This window comes from Leptopilina heterotoma, unplaced genomic scaffold (genome assembly GCF_015476425.1).
Source record: "Leptopilina heterotoma isolate Lh14 unplaced genomic scaffold, ASM1547642v1 Lhet_113, whole genome shotgun sequence".
Taxonomy (NCBI): Eukaryota; Metazoa; Arthropoda; class Insecta; order Hymenoptera; family Figitidae; genus Leptopilina; species Leptopilina heterotoma.
The window spans coordinates 664,991-684,778 of record NW_025110832.1 but is presented as its reverse complement, the minus strand read 5'-3'; the positions used below and the strand labels follow the sequence as shown (position 1 = coordinate 684,778).

The 19,788-nt window shown below is 29.2% G+C and overlaps 1 protein-coding gene across 2 annotated transcripts; it reads left to right on the top strand.

Moving 5' to 3' along the window:
- The first annotated feature begins 1,044 nt into the window (after nucleotides 1-1,044).
- LOC122505995 (DNA topoisomerase 1) lies at nucleotides 1,045-19,785 on the top strand. 2 transcript variants are annotated; one of them, XM_043617936.1, is made up of 11 exons: nucleotides 1,045-1,235; nucleotides 1,518-1,563; nucleotides 3,607-4,290; nucleotides 5,575-5,708; nucleotides 5,831-6,058; nucleotides 7,127-7,297; nucleotides 7,600-7,718; nucleotides 8,501-9,474; nucleotides 10,414-10,864; nucleotides 10,985-11,134; nucleotides 13,270-19,785. In XM_043617936.1, exons 1-11 carry the CDS (start codon nucleotides 1,194-1,196, stop codon nucleotides 13,370-13,372), a joined length of 3,102 nt encoding a protein of 1,033 aa, XP_043473871.1. In that variant the 5' UTR covers nucleotides 1,045-1,193; the 3' UTR covers nucleotides 13,373-19,785. The 2 variants fall into 2 exon arrangements, with proteins under 2 accessions (XP_043473871.1, XP_043473879.1); XM_043617944.1 differs by lacking the exons at nucleotides 1,045-1,235; nucleotides 1,518-1,563; nucleotides 3,607-4,290; ... (2 more) ...; nucleotides 7,127-7,297; nucleotides 7,600-7,718 and adding an exon at nucleotides 7,833-8,030.
- The last annotated feature ends 3 nt before the right edge of the window (nucleotides 19,786-19,788 follow it).

Here is a 19,788-nt window from a genome sequence, read left to right as displayed (position 1 = left end):
TTAATTGTGGAAAAATTGATAATTTAATTTTTGTTGCAACTGCATCACATAGGTATTTATTCCAAATCTGCATATTATTTAAATAATATTAATTAATTAATTAATTAATTAATATTAATTTAATTGTCAACTAATTAATTGATTTAATCAATTAAATATTTTTCAAATTTCACATAAATAATTGTTTATTCGTTAATTGTGAAATTTATTTAATGGAAATTTTACTTAAATTGTCACTCGATATGATGAAATAATATATTTAAGGTTATGAACATTTAAATTAAATATAGAATTCCTTATTGGATTAAAAAACTATTAAAATTTCATAATAAAAACTAGAAAATGTCTTTTAAAGCATTTGTTTTTGTTCTAAATAAGAAAAAATGAACGATTCTGATATGCAATTATAAGAATTAGGTTTAAAACGAATAATCGAAACATTGTTATTGAGGAAGTATTATATTGATTGAGAAAGGTTATATTTTTGACTATAAATATAGTAAATAACATTACAAATTTAAAACAATTCATAAAAATGTAGGTTATGTTGTTAATGCCAATTATATTTATAGACAAATCGGTCGGTAAATGATTTTATTGAAATTTCGGCACTTTTTTTCGTTAAAAAATAAATTGTATTATCAATTTTTCTTTATTATTGCAACCTGTTTGTGCCATTGCTCTGGAGTATCAAAACGATTATTACGATCATGGCCTTTGGAAGGGATGATGGTCTCATTTTTTTAATGCATTTGAATTGTAAGTGAGCGTCAGTGACCTTCGCTTCGCGGTATGAATTCTTATTACTTATTCACGGAGACAGAAAGATTGATGTTTAGATTTTTTTAGAGAGAAAAATTGGAAGTTGAATGGAAAAACTTGGACTGTGGGAAATGGGAAAAATGAATTTTGAAGTAAAATTTTGAAAAGAGAGGAAAATAAATGGAGTTTTCGTTTGGGTAAGGGTGCGGGGGTTTGTAGATACTTCACTGGGTAAAGGGCGGAGTTTGTCGACGCTTGCGCAGTCGGGCAGTTTCGGCACTTAGCATCTTTAACTACTGACTGTTGGCGACTCCAACACTCGGTTTGGGTTATAAGTTCGTTTTTCAGTCTTCAAGCCACTGAAGTGAGTGTTTGAAACTCTTTACATTTGCCGTGCCAGAGTCTATCACCCTCGCGAGCATTCATGTGAAATGGAGCTCGTTCAACCATTATCACAGCAAACTCTCGATTCGGTAAAGTATTCATTTCATTTTAATTTCACATTCTCAATTAGCGTAGGTGCTCAGAATTTCTTTAAACTCAGCAAATTTCTCCCTTTTCTCTTGTAATTTCACTCACTTACAGACGCGAAAATTTTCTAAGTCCCAAAATGGCGTCTGCGGCTAAGTCCCTACAAACTGTTATAACGATGCCGAACTATTATCAACTTTGCATTGCTGTTTATTGCGGAATAATTTTTTTTTAACAAACATCCAAAGTATGCTGAATCAATGGTTTCTTAATTTTTGTTACAGGAAAAAGCATGCAAGGAGAACAGCAGCGTAATAGAAAATCATGGAGGTGAGTGTTGAATCTTTGCAATATTTTAGCAAGTGGAAGCACGTTTCTTCTGGCCACAATGATTATGTATTAAATTTTAAAATATATTTACGCTCAAATTCATCACTGTACGTATTTATTTTCAATTTTATCGTTCTCTATACACTTTCTAAACGCGTATCGCTTTTTTTCCTTTTATTGCAACAAGATAAAAAAAATTATTTTAGAATGCAATCTTTTAGTTTAAATGTAAAAAAACTCGTGTTTTGTATTTTTTACTGGGGGAAAAATTCAGCATTTTTTTCCCAGTACAACAAGAAATGTTCTGACACATTTTTCCTTTTGAATATTTTATTTACCACGCGATTCAAAAACTATAAATCAAATTAGTGTTACATTTTCCTCTTTAGCGTCAAAAAGAAACTAAAATTATTTCTGTATGTACAATTTTTTTTTCTTTTTTTTTTGTTACTTGAATAACTAAAACTATTTTTTTAATTCGTCCAAAAAAGTTTCCTTTTGTCCTAATGAACGAATTTTTTGTCCAGGATAGTAAAATTTGTATTGTAACTTTTATTCCTTTATTCGATAATATAGACTAGAGATTATTATACTATTAATATAAATTCGAAATTGAGTAAAAAATATGTAACTAAAGTTTTGAACGTTCAAACCAACGTCGATATACTACTTTTAATTTTTATTTTCTTAAAAAATATTTAATATGTTAAGAAAAATTAATCATTAATCAAGTAAATGTTAAATTTACCTTATTTTTTCAATTCAGCACAGTAATTTTTGAAATTATTCAAACAGAAAGAAAATTTCGTTAATTTAAAGTTTTTGAAATTTTTGATTAACAGGGTTGCCACAGTTTAGAAAAATCATGAAATTCAGGGAAATATTAGAAAATATAAACAAAAATACTGAAAAAATATCAAATATCGTCTCATTTTTTCGCTTTTTCTTGTAATCAGAATGAATGTTAAAATAAATTTATTTCAAATGATTAAAACGTAGAAAAACTTTTTTAAAGACGTTAATGAAGTAGAATTCTTAAAAAAAAGATTTTATATAAAAAATGTTGCAATTTTCAGAATTAATTGAATTTCAAAAGTTTTTAAAATAAAATTTTTGATAATTTCCATTCTTGTGAAGAAATTAACAATTAAATATTTATTTTAAAAACGATTCAAGTTTTAAATAATAAAAATTATGAAAAAATTGGGTTTCTAACAAATTTTAGTTTAATTTTTTAAAAAATAGTCAAATTCTTAAAAAACTTTATTAAAGAATTATTGAATTAACTGAAATCTTGTAAAATTGAAATAGAAATAATTAAGTTTGTTAAAAATTTCGTTGAAGATTTAAAAAAAATGGAATTTTCAAAGAATTTTAATTTAGTGATTATAATTAAACTTTACAAAGTTGATAAAATATAATAATGATTCTATTCAACACATAATTTACAAAGTTGAGTTACAATAAAATGTAAATATATATGTTTGACGTTTGTTATTGTAAAAATCAATATTTATTAATATTTTTTCAATTTTGAATTTATTTAATTTTGTTATACCTATTAAAGAGTTCAAATTGCATATAAAGTAATTTAATATTAAAAATATTTTATAATATCAATTTTTCTTAATTAGTTAATTTTAAACGATGTTAAATTTTAAATATTGTTTAAAAATTGAATTTTCGAAAAATTCTAAAACTTATTTTTTAAAAATATTTTCGTTGAATTTTTTAAAGATTGTTGAATTTTTATAAACAAGTAATTGAGAATATTTAATATAATTTAAGTGCCAGAATTCAATTGAAAATATTTTTAAATTAAATTTTTACTTTTAAAATCTTTTTTATTATTTTATAGTTAAACCCCCCTTGAATTTTGGAAAAGTTGCGTTAGCAAATTTTATAAATAATTCTTAATTCTTGTGAAAATTTTATTTAATATTTCAATAATTATAATTATTAAATATTTACTTTAAGAGAGAATAGGAATTAAATGAAATATGTTTTTTTTATGAAAATTTCTAATAATTGTAATTTTTGCAGATGGTCACTTGAATGGGATGTCGAATGGATTTGATAGGAAGAAGGAGCACAAATCCGATCACAAGGACAGGGATAAAGAGCGATCGCATAAATCGGAGCACCGAGATAAAGATAAAGACAGGAGCAAGGATAAAGAGAGGAGTCATAAAAGTGAGCATAGAGATAAGGATCGTCATAAGGACAAGGATAAGCATAGTTCAAGTTCCTCTAGGGACAAGGACAAGCATAGTAGTAGTAGCAGCAGCAGGGACAAGGACAAAGATAAAAAGAGTAGTTCCTCTTCCAGCAAGGATAAGGAACACAAGAGTAGCAGCAGCGGTAGCTCCAGCAAGGACAAGGATAAGGAGAGATCGAAGGACAAGGACCATCATCACAAGTCCAGTTCCAGTTCAAAGGACAAGGACAAGCATAGTTCCAGTTCCAGTTCCAAGGATAAAAGTAGCTCCAGTAAAGATAGAGACAAGGACAAGGAAAAGAGTTCAAGTTCCAGTAAGGACAAAGACAAGGACAAGGACAAGGACCGGCACAAGAGTTCGTCCTCATCCTCACGGGACAAGGACAAGAGCAAAGACAAGGATAAGAAACACTCCAGTTCTCATTCGTCCTCCGACAAGGACAAGCATCGATCTGACAAGGACAAACATCGACATGACAAGGATCGTCATCGACATGATAAAGAGAAATGTAAGAGTTTTACTGATACTTTCAAGAGTCAATCCATTTGTGAATGTGAATTTCAAAATATTCAACATTTACGGGGCTTATGAATAGATTCTTACTCTCATAATTTCAGGCTTTCTACAAGTCATGAAATTGTTTAAATTCTTCAAAAAATTATTTTTTTTAAATTACATATACAAAAATTCTTCAATTATTTTCAAAAAATTACATTACAATATTTATAAAAAACTGATTTTTAGAAATGTTTTATTACAATTTTTTAAGATTTAATTACCTTTGAACAAAGTAAATTAAAATTTTTTTAAATTTACTATTAATTAGAATTTTTGAAAAATCAATTATACATTAAAATTCTTGAAAAATTTGATTATTTTTTTATATTTTCAAAAAAACTCAATTATTTTTAAAAGATTTTATCAAATTTCAATTTTTTGGACATTTTTTAATTGAATGTAATTGTAAAACTATTGTCTTACAAAAATTATTTAAAAATATTTTTAAAAAGTTAATTTTACGAATTTCTTTATTAAAATTTTTGAAAATATTCACTGCAAAAAGTGGTGTTGTCTAAGATACTAAAAACATCTGAAAATAAGACGCATCTTTTAAAAAAAAAAAAGAGATGATTGGGCCAGTCCAAGTGGAATTGCTCTTTTTCGAGATATTAATTATTAAAGTAACAAAAATAGTAAAAAAAAAATATTTTTATCCCATAGGCACGAAAATGACGCTTTTAAATTGCAGACGACAGGAAGTAAAGCCATTCACTTGTTCGACCGTATGAAAATGGCCGCTATTTTCATACTTCTCGAACGAAGAGAATGACTTGTTCCAAAATAGCGTTCACTTTTTCCCTTGGTCAAAAAGAGACGCGGGGCCATTCTGTTAAATAATAATTCGATGACCTATTATTCTGCTAAGTGAAATTTCCGTTGCGTAAAAATTTGCTTTAATTTCAATTCGAAAATTTTTCTTCTTTAAGTAAAAGATAAATGTTAGAAATTTTTTTAAGTAAAAGTAAATAAAGATTTTAAATTCACAAAAATTCTCGCAAACAAATATTTTAAAATTTTTTATGGGATATTAAATTTTATAAGGAGCGACGCTAAAAGTAGCAGAAAATATAAATTATTTCTATACAATGTTAGAGTTAGAAATAGAATACATACCCTCTTTTATAATTTTTTATAATTAATCAATAATTTCAAAGTGCAGAATCGAACAATTATTTTTTAAATCAAAATTCTGAATTAGTCTGAAATTTAATACTTTTACTCTTTCTTTTAGCTAAACATCGAGATGAGAAGGATAAAAAGGAGAAAGTTAAGGAAGAACCTAAAATTAAGGAAGAAATGGAAGTTGAAACTAAGGTTGAGGTGAAAAATGAACCGATGAACAATAGCTTTGAAGAAGTCAAAAAGGTATATACACTATGATGAAATTTAAAACATTTACATAATTATGTTTTAGTTTTTTTTGCAATTTTGTACTTGTTTACTATTTTCTTGAAAACTATTATTTACTTTCTGTAAATTTATTTTAGGAGCCAATTACTCAACAAGAGGACTTATCGCAGCAAGATATGGATGACGATGATAGTGGAGAGGAACGGCCTCTTTACATTAAAGAAGAGGATGATGACGAGAAGGAAGAGAAACCTAAAGGAAATGACGATGAGGATGATGATGATTCTGGTAATGACACGAGACTTTCTCAACTTCATAACACCACTGTGGAAAAGACTGAAGATTCAGACGAAGACATGCCATTGGTAAAATATTACAATTTAACTATTCAGAAATGGTTTATTTTTTAATCAACTCTATCCTCTGAATGTTTGCTGAATTATATTTTTTTCAATTTTTTTCAATTCTTGTCAATGCTTCGAAATTTAGATAAACTCAAGGTTCGAACAGAACCGATGGAATTGAATTTTTTAAATTTGCACAGCTCTAATTTATTAAAATGTCTACGTATTAAATATGTTTTAACGTATTCTTTCAAATTATTAAACTTATTAGTTTAACAATTCGTAAGTTTTACAATAATTAGACCATTTTGAAATGAACAATAAAATATTTTTTACAGTTGGTAATTATTTAAGAGTTAGAATTTAATAATATTAAAAATATTTAAGAGTTAGAAAATAAAAACGGTTTTAGAACTGTTCAAACAAGGTTTAAATAATGTCACAATTCTTATACAATTTTTAATTATTAATTTTATGTTGAAAAGATATAAACGTTAAAGTTTTTAAAAGCGACAAACATTTTCAGATAAAATTTAAAGGATTTACACAATGCCCTGGTCTCTTTTTTAATAGAAATTAAATATTAATTTATTACGAACAATTACGAAAATTAGCAATTCTTTTTCGAAAACTGATACTTTTTTTGTTTTCCTTCTTCAATGTACTTGAATTTGTTTTTACCAACCTAAAACTAGTTTTTGTATTTTCACATATTTGGTCATGTTGGGTAACTAAATTTTTAAGTATTAAATATCAAATTTTACATTTAATCATACAAATTTTATAATGGAAATCGAAATAAGGTAATTAATTTTGTTTTTCTATTTTTTGTTTGTTTCTCAATAATAATTGCATTTTGAAATTGTGAAAAGAATTGAAAAGTGTTCATATCCTCTAGACATGAAGAACCTCACTTTTTCACATATCAACATCCAATTGTGGTTTGTAGTTTGTTAATAATAAATTAAGAATTTTTTTTTATTATTGTTTTCATCATTTATAGTTTTAAAATATTTGAGTACTGTTGATATGTTAGTATATACTAGAGTTTGATTCTTGAATTAATGTGTAAAAATTTATAATTTACAGTCGTCGCGAAAGAAACCGTCCCCAAGTGTTAAAAGAAAAGTAGAATCCTCTGACGAAGAAGAAGAAATCCCATTATCTGCTCGCAAGAAGCCCAAGAAAGAAGTTGTCAAGAGCAAAAAGAAGAAGAAAAAGGAGTCTGACTACGAAGAATCGGATTACGAGGAAGATGAGGTATTTTATTCTTTTTCCCGTAAATAATTTTTTTCTATCTTGCTTGTGAATTCACAAGCAAAAATTTAAAAAAAATCTTTAAAAAATTATCCAACCATTTACCCTAAATACTGTTTTTAGAAAACGAGTGAAAAAATTTCCCACCGAATATATGAATATTTAATTTACTAAATTATTAGACTTTAAATAAGAATAGAAACACTTTTACTTTTTGTCGACTTATTGATCAATAATTTTCCCGATGAATAAATACCTACGGTAAAAATTTGTTTTGTCTAAATTTGTAATTCTTTTTTGTTTAGAAACCCAAAAAGAAGAAACAAAAGGCTCAAAAACCTGTAAAGGCTGTGAAAAGTGAAACCACGACTCCCAGTCCGAGAAAGAAGAAGAAGGAAGAAGAGGAGCAAAATGTCTGGAAGTGGTAAGATTTAAATTCTCCCGCTAAATTTTCAATAGTTGTGTCTTGTGTATGAATTTCTATGAAGATATAGCCTTTATTTTTTTAGAATTCTAGCTGTGACAAAAGTTATCTTTCCGATTGTTTAGAAATCGATAAATCTATATTATTTTTACTTTTACCACTTTTACATACTATGATTACGATTTTACCAAAATTCATTCGAATTTTTCCCAAAACTATATTGCAATTCAAATTTATTCGACAATTTGTAGCAGTAAATGCTCCGGAGGAATATAAACTCGACTCATCGAAGAGGTTATGTTTTCATATTGAGTTGAGTTCACTTATTTATCTTATTTTATTTTACTAGTTTACTACTTATCTCTTTTTTACTAGATGTGTATTTTATTATTATTTATTTTTAACTATTGTTCATTTATTTTCTCATAACGGAATTTAATTAAACAAAACTTTATAAAATTGAGATTTAAATCCGAATTAACCAGAATTAACGAAAGTCGTCTTTTATTTTTCTTTTGTTTAGTTTTATCTTTTTGGAGTTTTTTTAAGATAATTTTTTATTAAATTTTTTATTTTTTGATGTGTGAATAGCCCTTTATCATTTAGATTATTTTTTAATTTTATCTATCTACTAATTTTGGTTCACAGTCATTTATTTAAAAAAACATTAGTTTCCATCTATTTCGCCTACAAATGTTTTATGGAATTAAAATTCATAGTTAAGGTTAGTTATGTATTATTTGTGGCATTTGTCGACTGATTTAGTTTTATGAAATTTAAAGGTGGGAGGAGGAGAAAAAAGACGATGGAACTAAATGGAAGTTCTTGGAGCATAAAGGGCCACTTTTCGCACCACCCTACGAACCACTGCCTTCTAGCGTTAAATTTTACTACAATGGAAAGGAAATGAAATTGTCTGAGGAAACTGAAGAAGTGGCGACATTCTACGCTCGAATGATAGAACACGACTATACGTCAAAGAAAGCATTCAACGACAACTTCTTCAAGGACTGGCGCGACGTCATGACTGAACACGAGAGGGCCAAGATCACCGATCTGTCCAAGTGTAATTTCCGTGAAATCCATGATCACTTTGTGCAGAAGAGTGAGGAGCGCAAGGCAATGTCGAAAGAGGAGAAGAAGAAAATCAAGGAGCAAAATGAAGAAGTGCAAAACGAATACGGTTTCTGTACTATCGATGGGCACAAGGAGAAAATAGGCAATTTCCGAATAGAACCACCGAGTTTGTTTCGAGGTCGCGGTGAGCATCCTAAAATGGGTAAACTGAAGAGAAGAGTCGTACCTGAGGACGTGCTCATCAATTGTTCGAAAGATTCGGTGGCTCCGAAGCCGCCGTCGGGGCACAGGTGGAAGGAGGTGAGACACGATCCGAATGTCACTTGGTTGTGTTCGTGGACTGAGAATATTCAAGGCCAAGTGAAATACGTCATGCTGAATCCCTCGAGTAAGTTGAAGGGCGAGAAGGATTGGCAGAAATACGAGACGGCGAGGAAGCTAGCAAAATCAATAGACAAAATTCGTGACGAGTATCGAGAAGACTGGAAGAGCAAGGAGATGCGGATCAGGCAGAGGGCCGTCGCTTTGTACTTTATCGATAAACTCGCCCTCAGAGCTGGTAACGAAAAGGACGAGGATCAAGCCGACACTGTGGGTTGTTGTTCGCTGAGAGTCGAACACATTAATCTAGAGGAACACAAGGATGGAAAGGACTATGTTGTCGTGTTCGATTTCTTAGGTTTGTATCCTTACATTCAAATTTTCAATTTCAAAAAATCCGCTTGTACCTATTTCTCCAAATTTAGAGAAATAGAAATACTACTTCAGGGTTGCCACAAAAATTTTATTTTATTCTTGCCTGACAAAATTTTCACTTTTTCCCTGACCCTAAAGAATATTCTGATTCACTCTAAAAATTATATAGATACACAACAATAATTTATGCAATACAATTATTTGTGAATTTCTTTAAAATTTTTTAAATGATTTGAAAAAATGAATAATTTGTTTAGATAAATCTTTTTAACATTATTTTTCCATAGGAATTACGATTTTTAAAAATGTCAAATTTTGAAACCGTTTAAAATTTGATAATTTAATTACTTTACTGTAACTTTTTCAAAATTATTTTTCTAGATTTCAAATCATTTATTATTAAAAAAAAAAAATTTTTTAAATAATTAAATCTTCAGAATTTTTAAAAATGAGATACAATGTGAAATCTTTTTGGATTTTTGGATTTCCAGAAATATCTATTACAACTCTTCTAAGATTCAATTATTTTCTCGACTTTTTAACTGAAATTCTTTACTAAATTAATTATTTTTATTAATTTTGAGAAGGTACTTTAAGAATTCAATTAATTAATTATTCATTCAGTGTATTTATAAAAAAAAACTTGACTTAAAATTTATTTCTAAAATTCACTTGTTTTCAATTTAATTTTACGAAATTTCGATTATTCGGAAATTCTTCAATTAAATATTTATTATATTAGAAAAAGAAACTTTAAATATTTAAAATTCAATTCTCATAAAGAATTTTATCAACAAATTTTTAAATAATTGAATTCTTGTGAAGAAATTTATTATTAATTATTTATTAAATATATTTGTGGCAACTTGATTCAACTTGATCGAATTCGGTTTTAATTTCCCCTCATCTTTTTGTTGAACAGGTAAAGATTCTATAAGATACTACAACGAAGTTCCAGTTGAGAAGCGAGTTTTCAAGAATCTTCAATTATTTATGGAAAATAAATCTCCGGGCGATGATTTATTTGATCGTTTGACGACGACAGTGATGAATAAACATTTAAACGAACTGATGGAGGGCCTCACTGCGAAATGTTTCAGGACATACAATGCCTCTTGGACCCTGCAACAGCAACTGGACAAATTGACCGATCCCAATGACTCGGTGGCTGAGAAGATTCTCGCCTATAATAGAGCAAATCGAGCAGTTGCAATATTGTGTAACCATCAGCGTTCCGTTCCAAAAACACACGCCAAGTCGATGGAGAATCTTAAGGCAAAGATTGACGCTAAGAAGGAGGCAATCACTGAAGCTGAAATTCAAGTTAAGGAAGCTAAACGCGACGCTAAGAATGGATCAGTCAAGGAGAAAGTGTAAGTATTTTTTAAATTCACGCGTAAAACGCACAATTGAATTTCTTGATGCAATAACTAGACGCAGTCCATTTCAAAAATGTTCTGAAGATGTTATTGATGTTACGATTTTGTTTTCAGGACATTTGACAAGAAAAAGAAGATGTTGGAACGATTGAAGGAGCAGCTGACGAAATTGGAAGTCCAAGCTACTGATAAAGAAGAGAACAAAGAAATTGCTCTGGGCACAAGTAAATTAAATTACTTGGATCCTCGAATCTCGGTAGCATGGTTAGTAAATTATTTCATTCTAATTAACATTCTACTCAAAGCGGACGATCCAAAACTTGTAATAAAAAAACTATTTTTAAAATGCATGAAATGGAAAATATTATGGCTCTTTTTTATATATAATTTGGTGAATTTTAATTTTAAAATTGAATTCATTTTCACTGAAAAAAGTGAAAACGAATTTTTAAGGGTTTTGGTGCCATTTTCAATTTCAAACTTTAAACTTTCGGTTTTACTTTTGTAATGAAAATTAATCCAATTATGAAATTAAAAGTTACCAAATTAAGGGAACTTTATGCTGCAAAATTTAAAAAAATACTTTTTTAAACTCTTATTGTAAAAAATGTATTATAGTTGATGCAAAAATTCCTCTTGAATTTTGCTGTGTTTTTGGGTCAATTTACCTCCGTAAAAAATAAGAGGGGATAAAAATGTCAAATTTTAAAGGTTTGTTGTCTAGTTTTTTATATAAATAATCGTATGGTTTTTGATTTTTAAAATCGGTTTAGTAGATTTCGAGAAAAACGCGTTTAAAGTTTCCGTAACGTTTTACGGAATGGCCATAAAAGTTGTTATAACTTTTTTTTTGCATGTTTCTTTAAAAATGTTTTGGAACAGTAATTTTATGATACTAAGGAATACTTTGAAGCAAAAATAAAGAAAAATTAATTTTTTCAAATCCATGACCAGAAAGTCCCCTTAAAGACAATTAAATTTACTAAAAAAAAGAGCACAGATACATATGTTCGTCCTTCTCTTACTCATTCTTACGAATGCGATTTCGAGTACGTCGCTAATTAATAAATAATCTATGCGTACCCCTAAGGTAACATTCATACCTTTTCCCATAGCAAAAAGAAGACTGAGGATTGACAGTGTCCATTAACGGCGTCAGCTATAAACCAACCCGATTTTAAATTAAAATGCATGGAATAAAACAGAAAATAATTTATCAATAATTTAAATTAAATATTGATCTAGAAACATTTGAATATATTTTGTAATAGTTTTCACTTTATAAAAAAGTGAAATATTTCATTTATATCAAAATTTCTATCTCAATTCTTGGTGGAAATAATATTAATAATCGCTTCCAAGTATTACTATCTTCAAGTTCATTTTGTGTTCTTTTCATGAACGCAGTGATTCTTCATAGCAGGGATAAAATTAAAACGTCGATAATAAATTCTCAAATTAATATGAAACCGTTGAAAGCTCAACTCCAAAAAACACTTACATTTAATTTTAAAACCAAAAATAATAAAAAGTTCTTTTTAAAAAACTTTTAATTCTCAAAACTATTTTACGCGGAATAGAATTACAACAAAATATTCGCTAATAGGTCAAAAGATATTATTTTTGACAATTATTCTTATAAACTTTTCTTGATTTTGCCAGGAGACAAAGACAAGGTAATAAATAACAAAAAAAAATTATTTTTGTGTTCATAACATGATACTTGGCTTGCTATTTATGTAATCATAATAGAAATAGGTGTCGTTTTATTGAAAATTTAATAAGCTTTCCAATGCAATTAATTAAGATCACTCTAAGCTACCTGCGCCGGTGCATGCTAAGTTCCCCCATATAACCCAATATAGTGTCCATTATTGCCCTAAGGTATTAATGGTCAGTTTATTATCCTAGGGCAGTAATGCGCCTGCAAATGTAAATAAAGTGACCGCTTGCATCAGAAAAATTTTCTTTTACACATTTTTGTCACGAAAACGTTATTTTTACTTACCTGTTTTAGGTTTAGTTTTAGTTTTAGTTTTAGTTGGTGTATTTTTTTTACCAATAATTAATTTTCAACAGGAAACAAGACACTTTGTTTTATTCTTTTTTCGAAAAGAACGACGAAAAATTTCAATTAACTTAGTTCGAAATAGATGTTTCAGGCGAACTTGTTGGTCACGAAGGCATCATTTTTTAAGAAGAAATATTTACATAAAAAATTGTAGGCCAAATTGAAAAACTATAATTAAATTTAATTTTAAAAATCGTCCTACAATAACACAAATGCGTTCACAGTGACTTTAAATCTGACGTGTAACCGCCCATATATATACATAATTTCTATTTGTCCAATTTCTCGCTTCTACTTTATTTTAAATCGTAAATGTTCTATTTTCCAGGTGTAAGAAATATGACGTCCCAATTGAGAAGATTTACAATAAAACACAAAGAGACAAGTTCCGATGGGCTATAGACATGGCAGGAGCTGAGTTCGTCTTTTAATTACTTTTCAATCACTTGAGATGAGTCTGAGTCTTGGTTTAGTAAATTTTTTCTTGAATCGCGGAAACTTGTACAGAGCCGTGACTAGGAAAGTTTTCACCCGGGACAAAGCTTTAGTCCCAACCTTTTTTGAAGAAGATTGTGAAGAATTTTGTGTTTAAGTGTATACATATACTCAACTTCTTAAAAAAAAGAAAACTTGAAAAAAATTATTTTATTTAGACAAATGCATCAACATTTGTTAATATAAAATATGTATTACAGATTTTTAAAAATTTGTACTTTAGGAAGCGTATGTAGAACTCTTATAATCGAAACAAACGATAATTCATTTAAAAATTTTACAAATAATACGAAACAAATAGAACTTCAAATGACAATTGAGTCAAAATATTATAGAAAAATTAAATTTTACTTTTCTAGCCTCCAACGAAGCGAAAACGAGAAGAAGTTTTTCCGTTTTATTATGTTTTATTGATAGAAACAAACTGAGAATAGTATGTCTCTCCTGTCCCATTCAAGTATTTTTTGTCAACTTTAAGTTACTAAACGATCGTTCTGCTGACGCTGACGCTGACGCTGACGTAACGGTTTAACAAATTTCTTTACATTATTTCCGTTTTTTTATAATTTGGTGTTGAATCAAAATTTTTAGTCCTTTTTCTCGAAATTTTCGCATAATGCAGGAAAGAAGTTTCTTTTGCATTTACTACTTTAATTCAAAAATTCTTCTTTAAGTTAGCAATTATTATATTGCTAAATCCATTGCATGCTTTTGAAGCATATTGTCTGTTAGAAATTTAGTATTAAGACTTGTGAGGGAGTCAAAATGCTAAATCATGAGGTTTATTAATTGTAGAAAAAGTGATATGAAATTCATCAGTTGCAGACAGATTTTTACTTTCATCCATTTCATCCTCAGCTTCATACTGAAATTGTCTTCGTATTACTTTCATCATCTTAACACTTAGCTTTACGTTACTTAAAATCAATCAATTTAATTCTGTTCAAAATTTCCTTCTTTCTTTTGTTTCCATGAAATTCACAAACTTGTCTTCAATAAGGCATGGCATCTTCGTAAATTTTATAACATATCTTTAAAAGTCTCATTTGCTCTTTGAGTTGAAGGTACAATTCAATGAAATGGCAAAATATGCCATTGAATAGATTTTTTCAAACCATATGGAGAACAATTATTATGTTTATCTTGTTCAGGATTTTCTTTAACAAAAATAGCAGTTAGATTGAATACAAAGACGTTTCCATGTTGTTGGGTTATATTAACTATGTTTAAGACTGGATCTTACATTCATATATGATAATTTTCTTCTCTCATCTTTTTTAATTTTCGATATTATACCTACGAATTTTTCGACACACCAAAATATCTAAAACTTTCTGTGTTTAAAAAGAAATGGAACATAACCTCGTAAATGAAATATTTGATACTTCCCAAACCTAAAAACTTGAATACACTGTTTTAAAATGTGAATGCATGCGAATTTAGATTTACCGTAATATCGTTTGTATACGTTGGCAGAATGACACAGTGATCAGCAGGGATGGGCTCGTAACAAACTGTATGTAGTTACCATGTAACGTACGTAAACATTTCGAAAATCGTTAGGAAAATTACCGACATATGTAGCATACATAACCTCACATTTTATAAAAATATTCACCATATTCACTGTCTCAGTTTGAAAATGTTAATTAAATTTTTTATAAATAGTAAGGAAAACGAAATCAAGTAGAAATTGGAGTATGGAACAGTTCATCTAACATTCTATGCTAGAATTTATATTTTCAATGTGTGAATAGGAAAAATTAAGGAATTTGTACTATTTTACGTATAGTAATTATTAATTTAATTGCAATTAATATCGACTTTTATGAATTACGACTCTTGTAATATTATACATTTAAGTGCCAATACTTTAAAAAATAACGCTTGAAAAGTTACATGTACGTCAAAGATGAGCGCTCCTAATATATCGGCGCCGTTGACCACTTACTTGGGTCTGTGCATTCTATCTTGTTCATAAGGTTGAGTCCACAATAGACAGCGTTAAGGAGATTGAGCTACTTAAGACCATCGATAATCTACTTAAGACCATTGATATCAATGGTGTTAAGTAGCTCAATCTCCTTAACGCTGTCTATTGTGGACTCAACCTAACATTATTTTTTAACCTTTCGGGGCATCGCGGTTTCTGAGAAAACTGCAATAAGTCAATAAAAAAAGTATGTAAAATGCAATTTTAGAAAATCTCAATCATCATTCCCTAAGCAAAAGGTTCTGCTGAATCGAAAGTTGAAAGAAATATTTTTTGTTTAATTTAGTGTCCTTCCTTAATTTAGTCCACAATAAAATAAATCGACTCGATTTCGATGCGCAGTAAACAAAAATGTATGTACGCGCATCGAATCGTCTTGAAAGTCGAGACGATTTTTAGCTATTCTGGAATCAGCCTGAAGTCGAAAATGTAAAAAAGGCAAAGCACAATACTTTCGCGAACGTGTAAAGTAGACTGTAGAGTGACCAGATTTTGGAAATGATTTCGTAGGACGGCCAACCCCGGGTTTAGGCCAATAACCAAAAAAAGTCCTCATTTCCTAAAACATTAAATATTAATTCTCTAATACCAATTTTCACGTCGACACTTGGTCGACGAACAGCCGAGTCTTTGTCTTGAAGGCAAGTGTTGCCAAATACAGTTAATCAACTATTAATAATTAATTAAATTTAAATTAATCATAATGAATTGAGTTGGCAACATTTGACTTTGAGTCACAGTCAACCTAAAAACGGAAAAATTTACGTCACGCTATATTGGACAAACCACAAGAGGTACAACTTCCAATGCATCAAAATGTTAACATGTAGGCCTGTGCGGTTAACCGGTTAACTGGTTATAAAACCGGTTATTGTCATAACCGGTTATAAAATTTTTGAGCAAACGGTTAACCGTTTTCCGGTAATTTTAAAATAACCGGTTATTTTAGAATAATATTTATTTTGGAATAATCGGTTATTTTAGAATACCCGCTTATATTGATATTTCGTAAAATTATTATAACCGGTTACTCAATTATAAAATGTTGTTCGGTTTTTGGTATATATCGTCTGCATAAATAGACAATTTCTAGATATTTGCCTGTGTAATCTGTCTCTGAAATTTGTAGGTTATGTGCGACCTGCACTTGTCGCCCGACAAAAACGGTACTGCCTGGTTTAAATGACGTGAAATTGGTAAACAATCATTTTCGAACGAGTTTTTCTCTGCACACAAGCACTTTTTGCAAAATCTGAATCCGAACCAATGAAGCGGTTGCAAAATGGGAAATACAAAAGCAACAAAAGTAATGTAGGCGGCAAGATCTTTGTTACAGCCATTAGCCATTTGCTTATAATTATGCTGTCCTTTCGGTTTGACGGCGTTTTCAAAAGTAGTGACACATCTATCAAAATGTTGTTAGTTCGTGGCGTATAAACCAACTTATACGTCACGAACCCACAACATTTTGATAGATGTGACACTACTTTTGAAATGCCGTCAAACCGGAAAGACAGCATATTCCCTGTCGGAAGAATAGACTGAAATAGACTGAAATTGTACTGGGCTCAGTACAATTTCAGTCTGATTTTTTTTTAATGTTTCGGTAGACATTTTTAAAGTCCTTTAACAATAGTTTAAAATGTAGGTTTTGTCAACAAACCATTGTTAACAGTCTGGAAGTGAAAATAAAAAAGGTTAACAAAATTTTCAATGAAATTCCCGTTAAGTTTTAAACTTATATTGCAACCCCTGCTTTAACAATAGACCCGAAAGCCTATTGTTGTATGGGATTATAATTTTATGACTTAAAAAGTTTACAATTTAAATAACACAATTTTTAAAACCAAAAAATTTAAATCTGTGGTGCTTTATGATTACAAATATCTAAAATTCATTATAAAAAATTATTATTTAAAAAAGTTATGAACTATCTCGCGAACTCTAATTGTTACGTAAAAACAGATATTATTTTTGAATTTAGATTCACATGAACATTTAGCATATATTATAATTACTTGCGAAGAATCTGAGTTCATGAAAAACAAATATAATGTTGAAGTATAAATAAAAATTATTTTTAACATTGACAAAGAAATATTCGTCCTTCAACTTAATGACGGTTAGGCCATAAACACCACCTATAGCGACCCTTTTGCAGGTAATTTTTCCCAGTACAATTTCAGTGCTAAAACGCAGCAAATTTTGACTGAAATAGACTGAGCTCTCAGTACTAATTCCCCAGTACAATTTCAGTCTATTCTTCCGGCAGGGTTATGTTAAGCATTTGAGTATGTCTTGACATGTTGTCTCGAATATTGGAAATATTGAGAAAATATTGTCAATGTTGCTGCAAGTTTTGGTGCTGTGTGGATGACTATATTATGCTGCTTCTACAACTGTTTTTTCATCGATGCGAACAAAATGCACTCTCAGATGCGCACAAACCGATAATTATTCAACGCGCAGCGTTTTAAAAGTCTTTGTCGAATGTCGATGAAAAAAGATTATTTGCAGTCGTGCAATAAATTTATGGTGAGTGTTAGTAAAATAGAAAAACTCGAATAATCAATATTCAATGGGTATTGGGGTTATTGTTGACGATCTACAGTCAGTTTTTTCAAAGTTAAAATGGATGATCCAATATGGCGGACTTTGCGAGCCCATCCCTGATCACTGTGTTATTCCGCCAACGTGTACAGACGATAAACTTAACTTCGCATTTTGTAACATTTTTGTCACAATTTAAAGCAGTGGCATCCAAGTTTTTAGGTTTTGGTAAGTATAAATTACTTTATTGGCCAGTTTCTTTTATTTCCCTTTCCATTGCATCTGTATAGATTCTGGCAATACAAGATTTCACATTAGTATAAACGGTATAAACAAACAACCCTAACCTCCCTAACTTAATTTCCAATTGCGCTAATCTACTAATGCAATTAGATAAAAAATAAAACATATTTTATTTTTATTCCATATCAAGAAACGTTTTCCATATTTCAAATCACATTAACTTTAATAAGTAGGGAAGAGTGATTACTAAAAGAAATAAATACAAATGTATAATTTATTCTTAAACATATTAGTATAATGAAAGAAAATCAAATCAGAACTGTTGAAAATGAGGCAATAGAAGATGAATAAGATAATTTCATCATTACATAATTAAAAAGTGTGCAATGTGATTCTAATATATTATTGATGAAATTTTGAATGAATGATACACGCGAACTTAAGATACTATATAACTTATTAGGAATTTCTTATAAAAAATATTTAGCAAATTTTTTTCTTTTACTTGTATACAATGATCTTTGGTTATTTTTAAAATTAATTGTTTTTAACAATCTCATTCTTCATAAGCATGAATCGCATCATAAATGAGAAATTTATTTAATTTAACGAATGAATGTTTAATCATTTACTATTAATAAAAACAATGGTTGTAACTTAATTTATATTAACTATAAAATAAATATGATAATTTTTACAACCCCATCATTACAAACAGTGCGATTGATTTTAAATATGTAAAAAAATGTTGGGAAAAGTACTCTATATTTTAATATACTTAAGAAATAAATTAAAAGTGAAAAAGAAATAAAATTTCAGATAAGATATACCTAGGTCGATAAAATTGTAAACGTTGTAAACCAATGAAATTGAATGAATAATGAATAATGAATGTATTAAGAGGGCAGCTCACGGAACACAATATATCATTAAATAGCAAGAAAATGACTGCATGTGTCTGTAAACAGAGCTCTAGTTTCTGATATTAGTATTAATAAGTATAAACAAAAAAAAGAATGTAGGGTGTTTTTATATTTTTATCAAATATTAAGAAATTCCTCTGAAGCACCAACATACAATGGACGTAGCTTGGTGGCAACTTAGCACCAAGAAGAGATTGCCAAAAATTTGGTGCCTAAGGCCATAAGGCGACTATCAAGTTTTGCTATAACATCTCTGAAATCGTAAATCGCAAAATCATAGAATTGTAAGAAGGAGAAGGATCTACTCATTCTTACGATTCTAAGATTTGCGATTTCATTGTGTTTAGTTAGATTTATTAGCTATTGGAGTGCCGTTCTCCTTGACGTAACCTCGCTGAAAATACTTGTATGTACAAGATCACACGCAATCACACGTGAGAATTCACGAAAGAATTTTGTGTAGTCCTTCATTCTCCTTATAACCTCGTCAACAAAAACGGTCCATTGTATCGACACTTCAGTGTATTACTTTATATAAATAATGTAGCAAAACTTGCACAAAACGTAAGACTGCATGACTATGTGTTTGGAACATTGCCACTTCTGTACATTAAAAATAATAAATGTGTTTATTCAAAAAGTA

Coding starts and splice junctions, on each gene's coding strand:
- LOC122505995 (XM_043617936.1), top strand. CDS start 1,194: ATGGAGCTCGTTCAACCATTATCACAGCAAACTCTCGATTCG. Junction 7,719..8,500: donor GAGCAAAATGTCTGGAAGTG/GTAAGATTTAAA, acceptor TGAAATTTAAAG/GTGGGAGGAGGAGAAAAAAG. Junction 10,865..10,984: donor GGATCAGTCAAGGAGAAAGT/GTAAGTATTTTT, acceptor TTTTGTTTTCAG/GACATTTGACAAGAAAAAGA.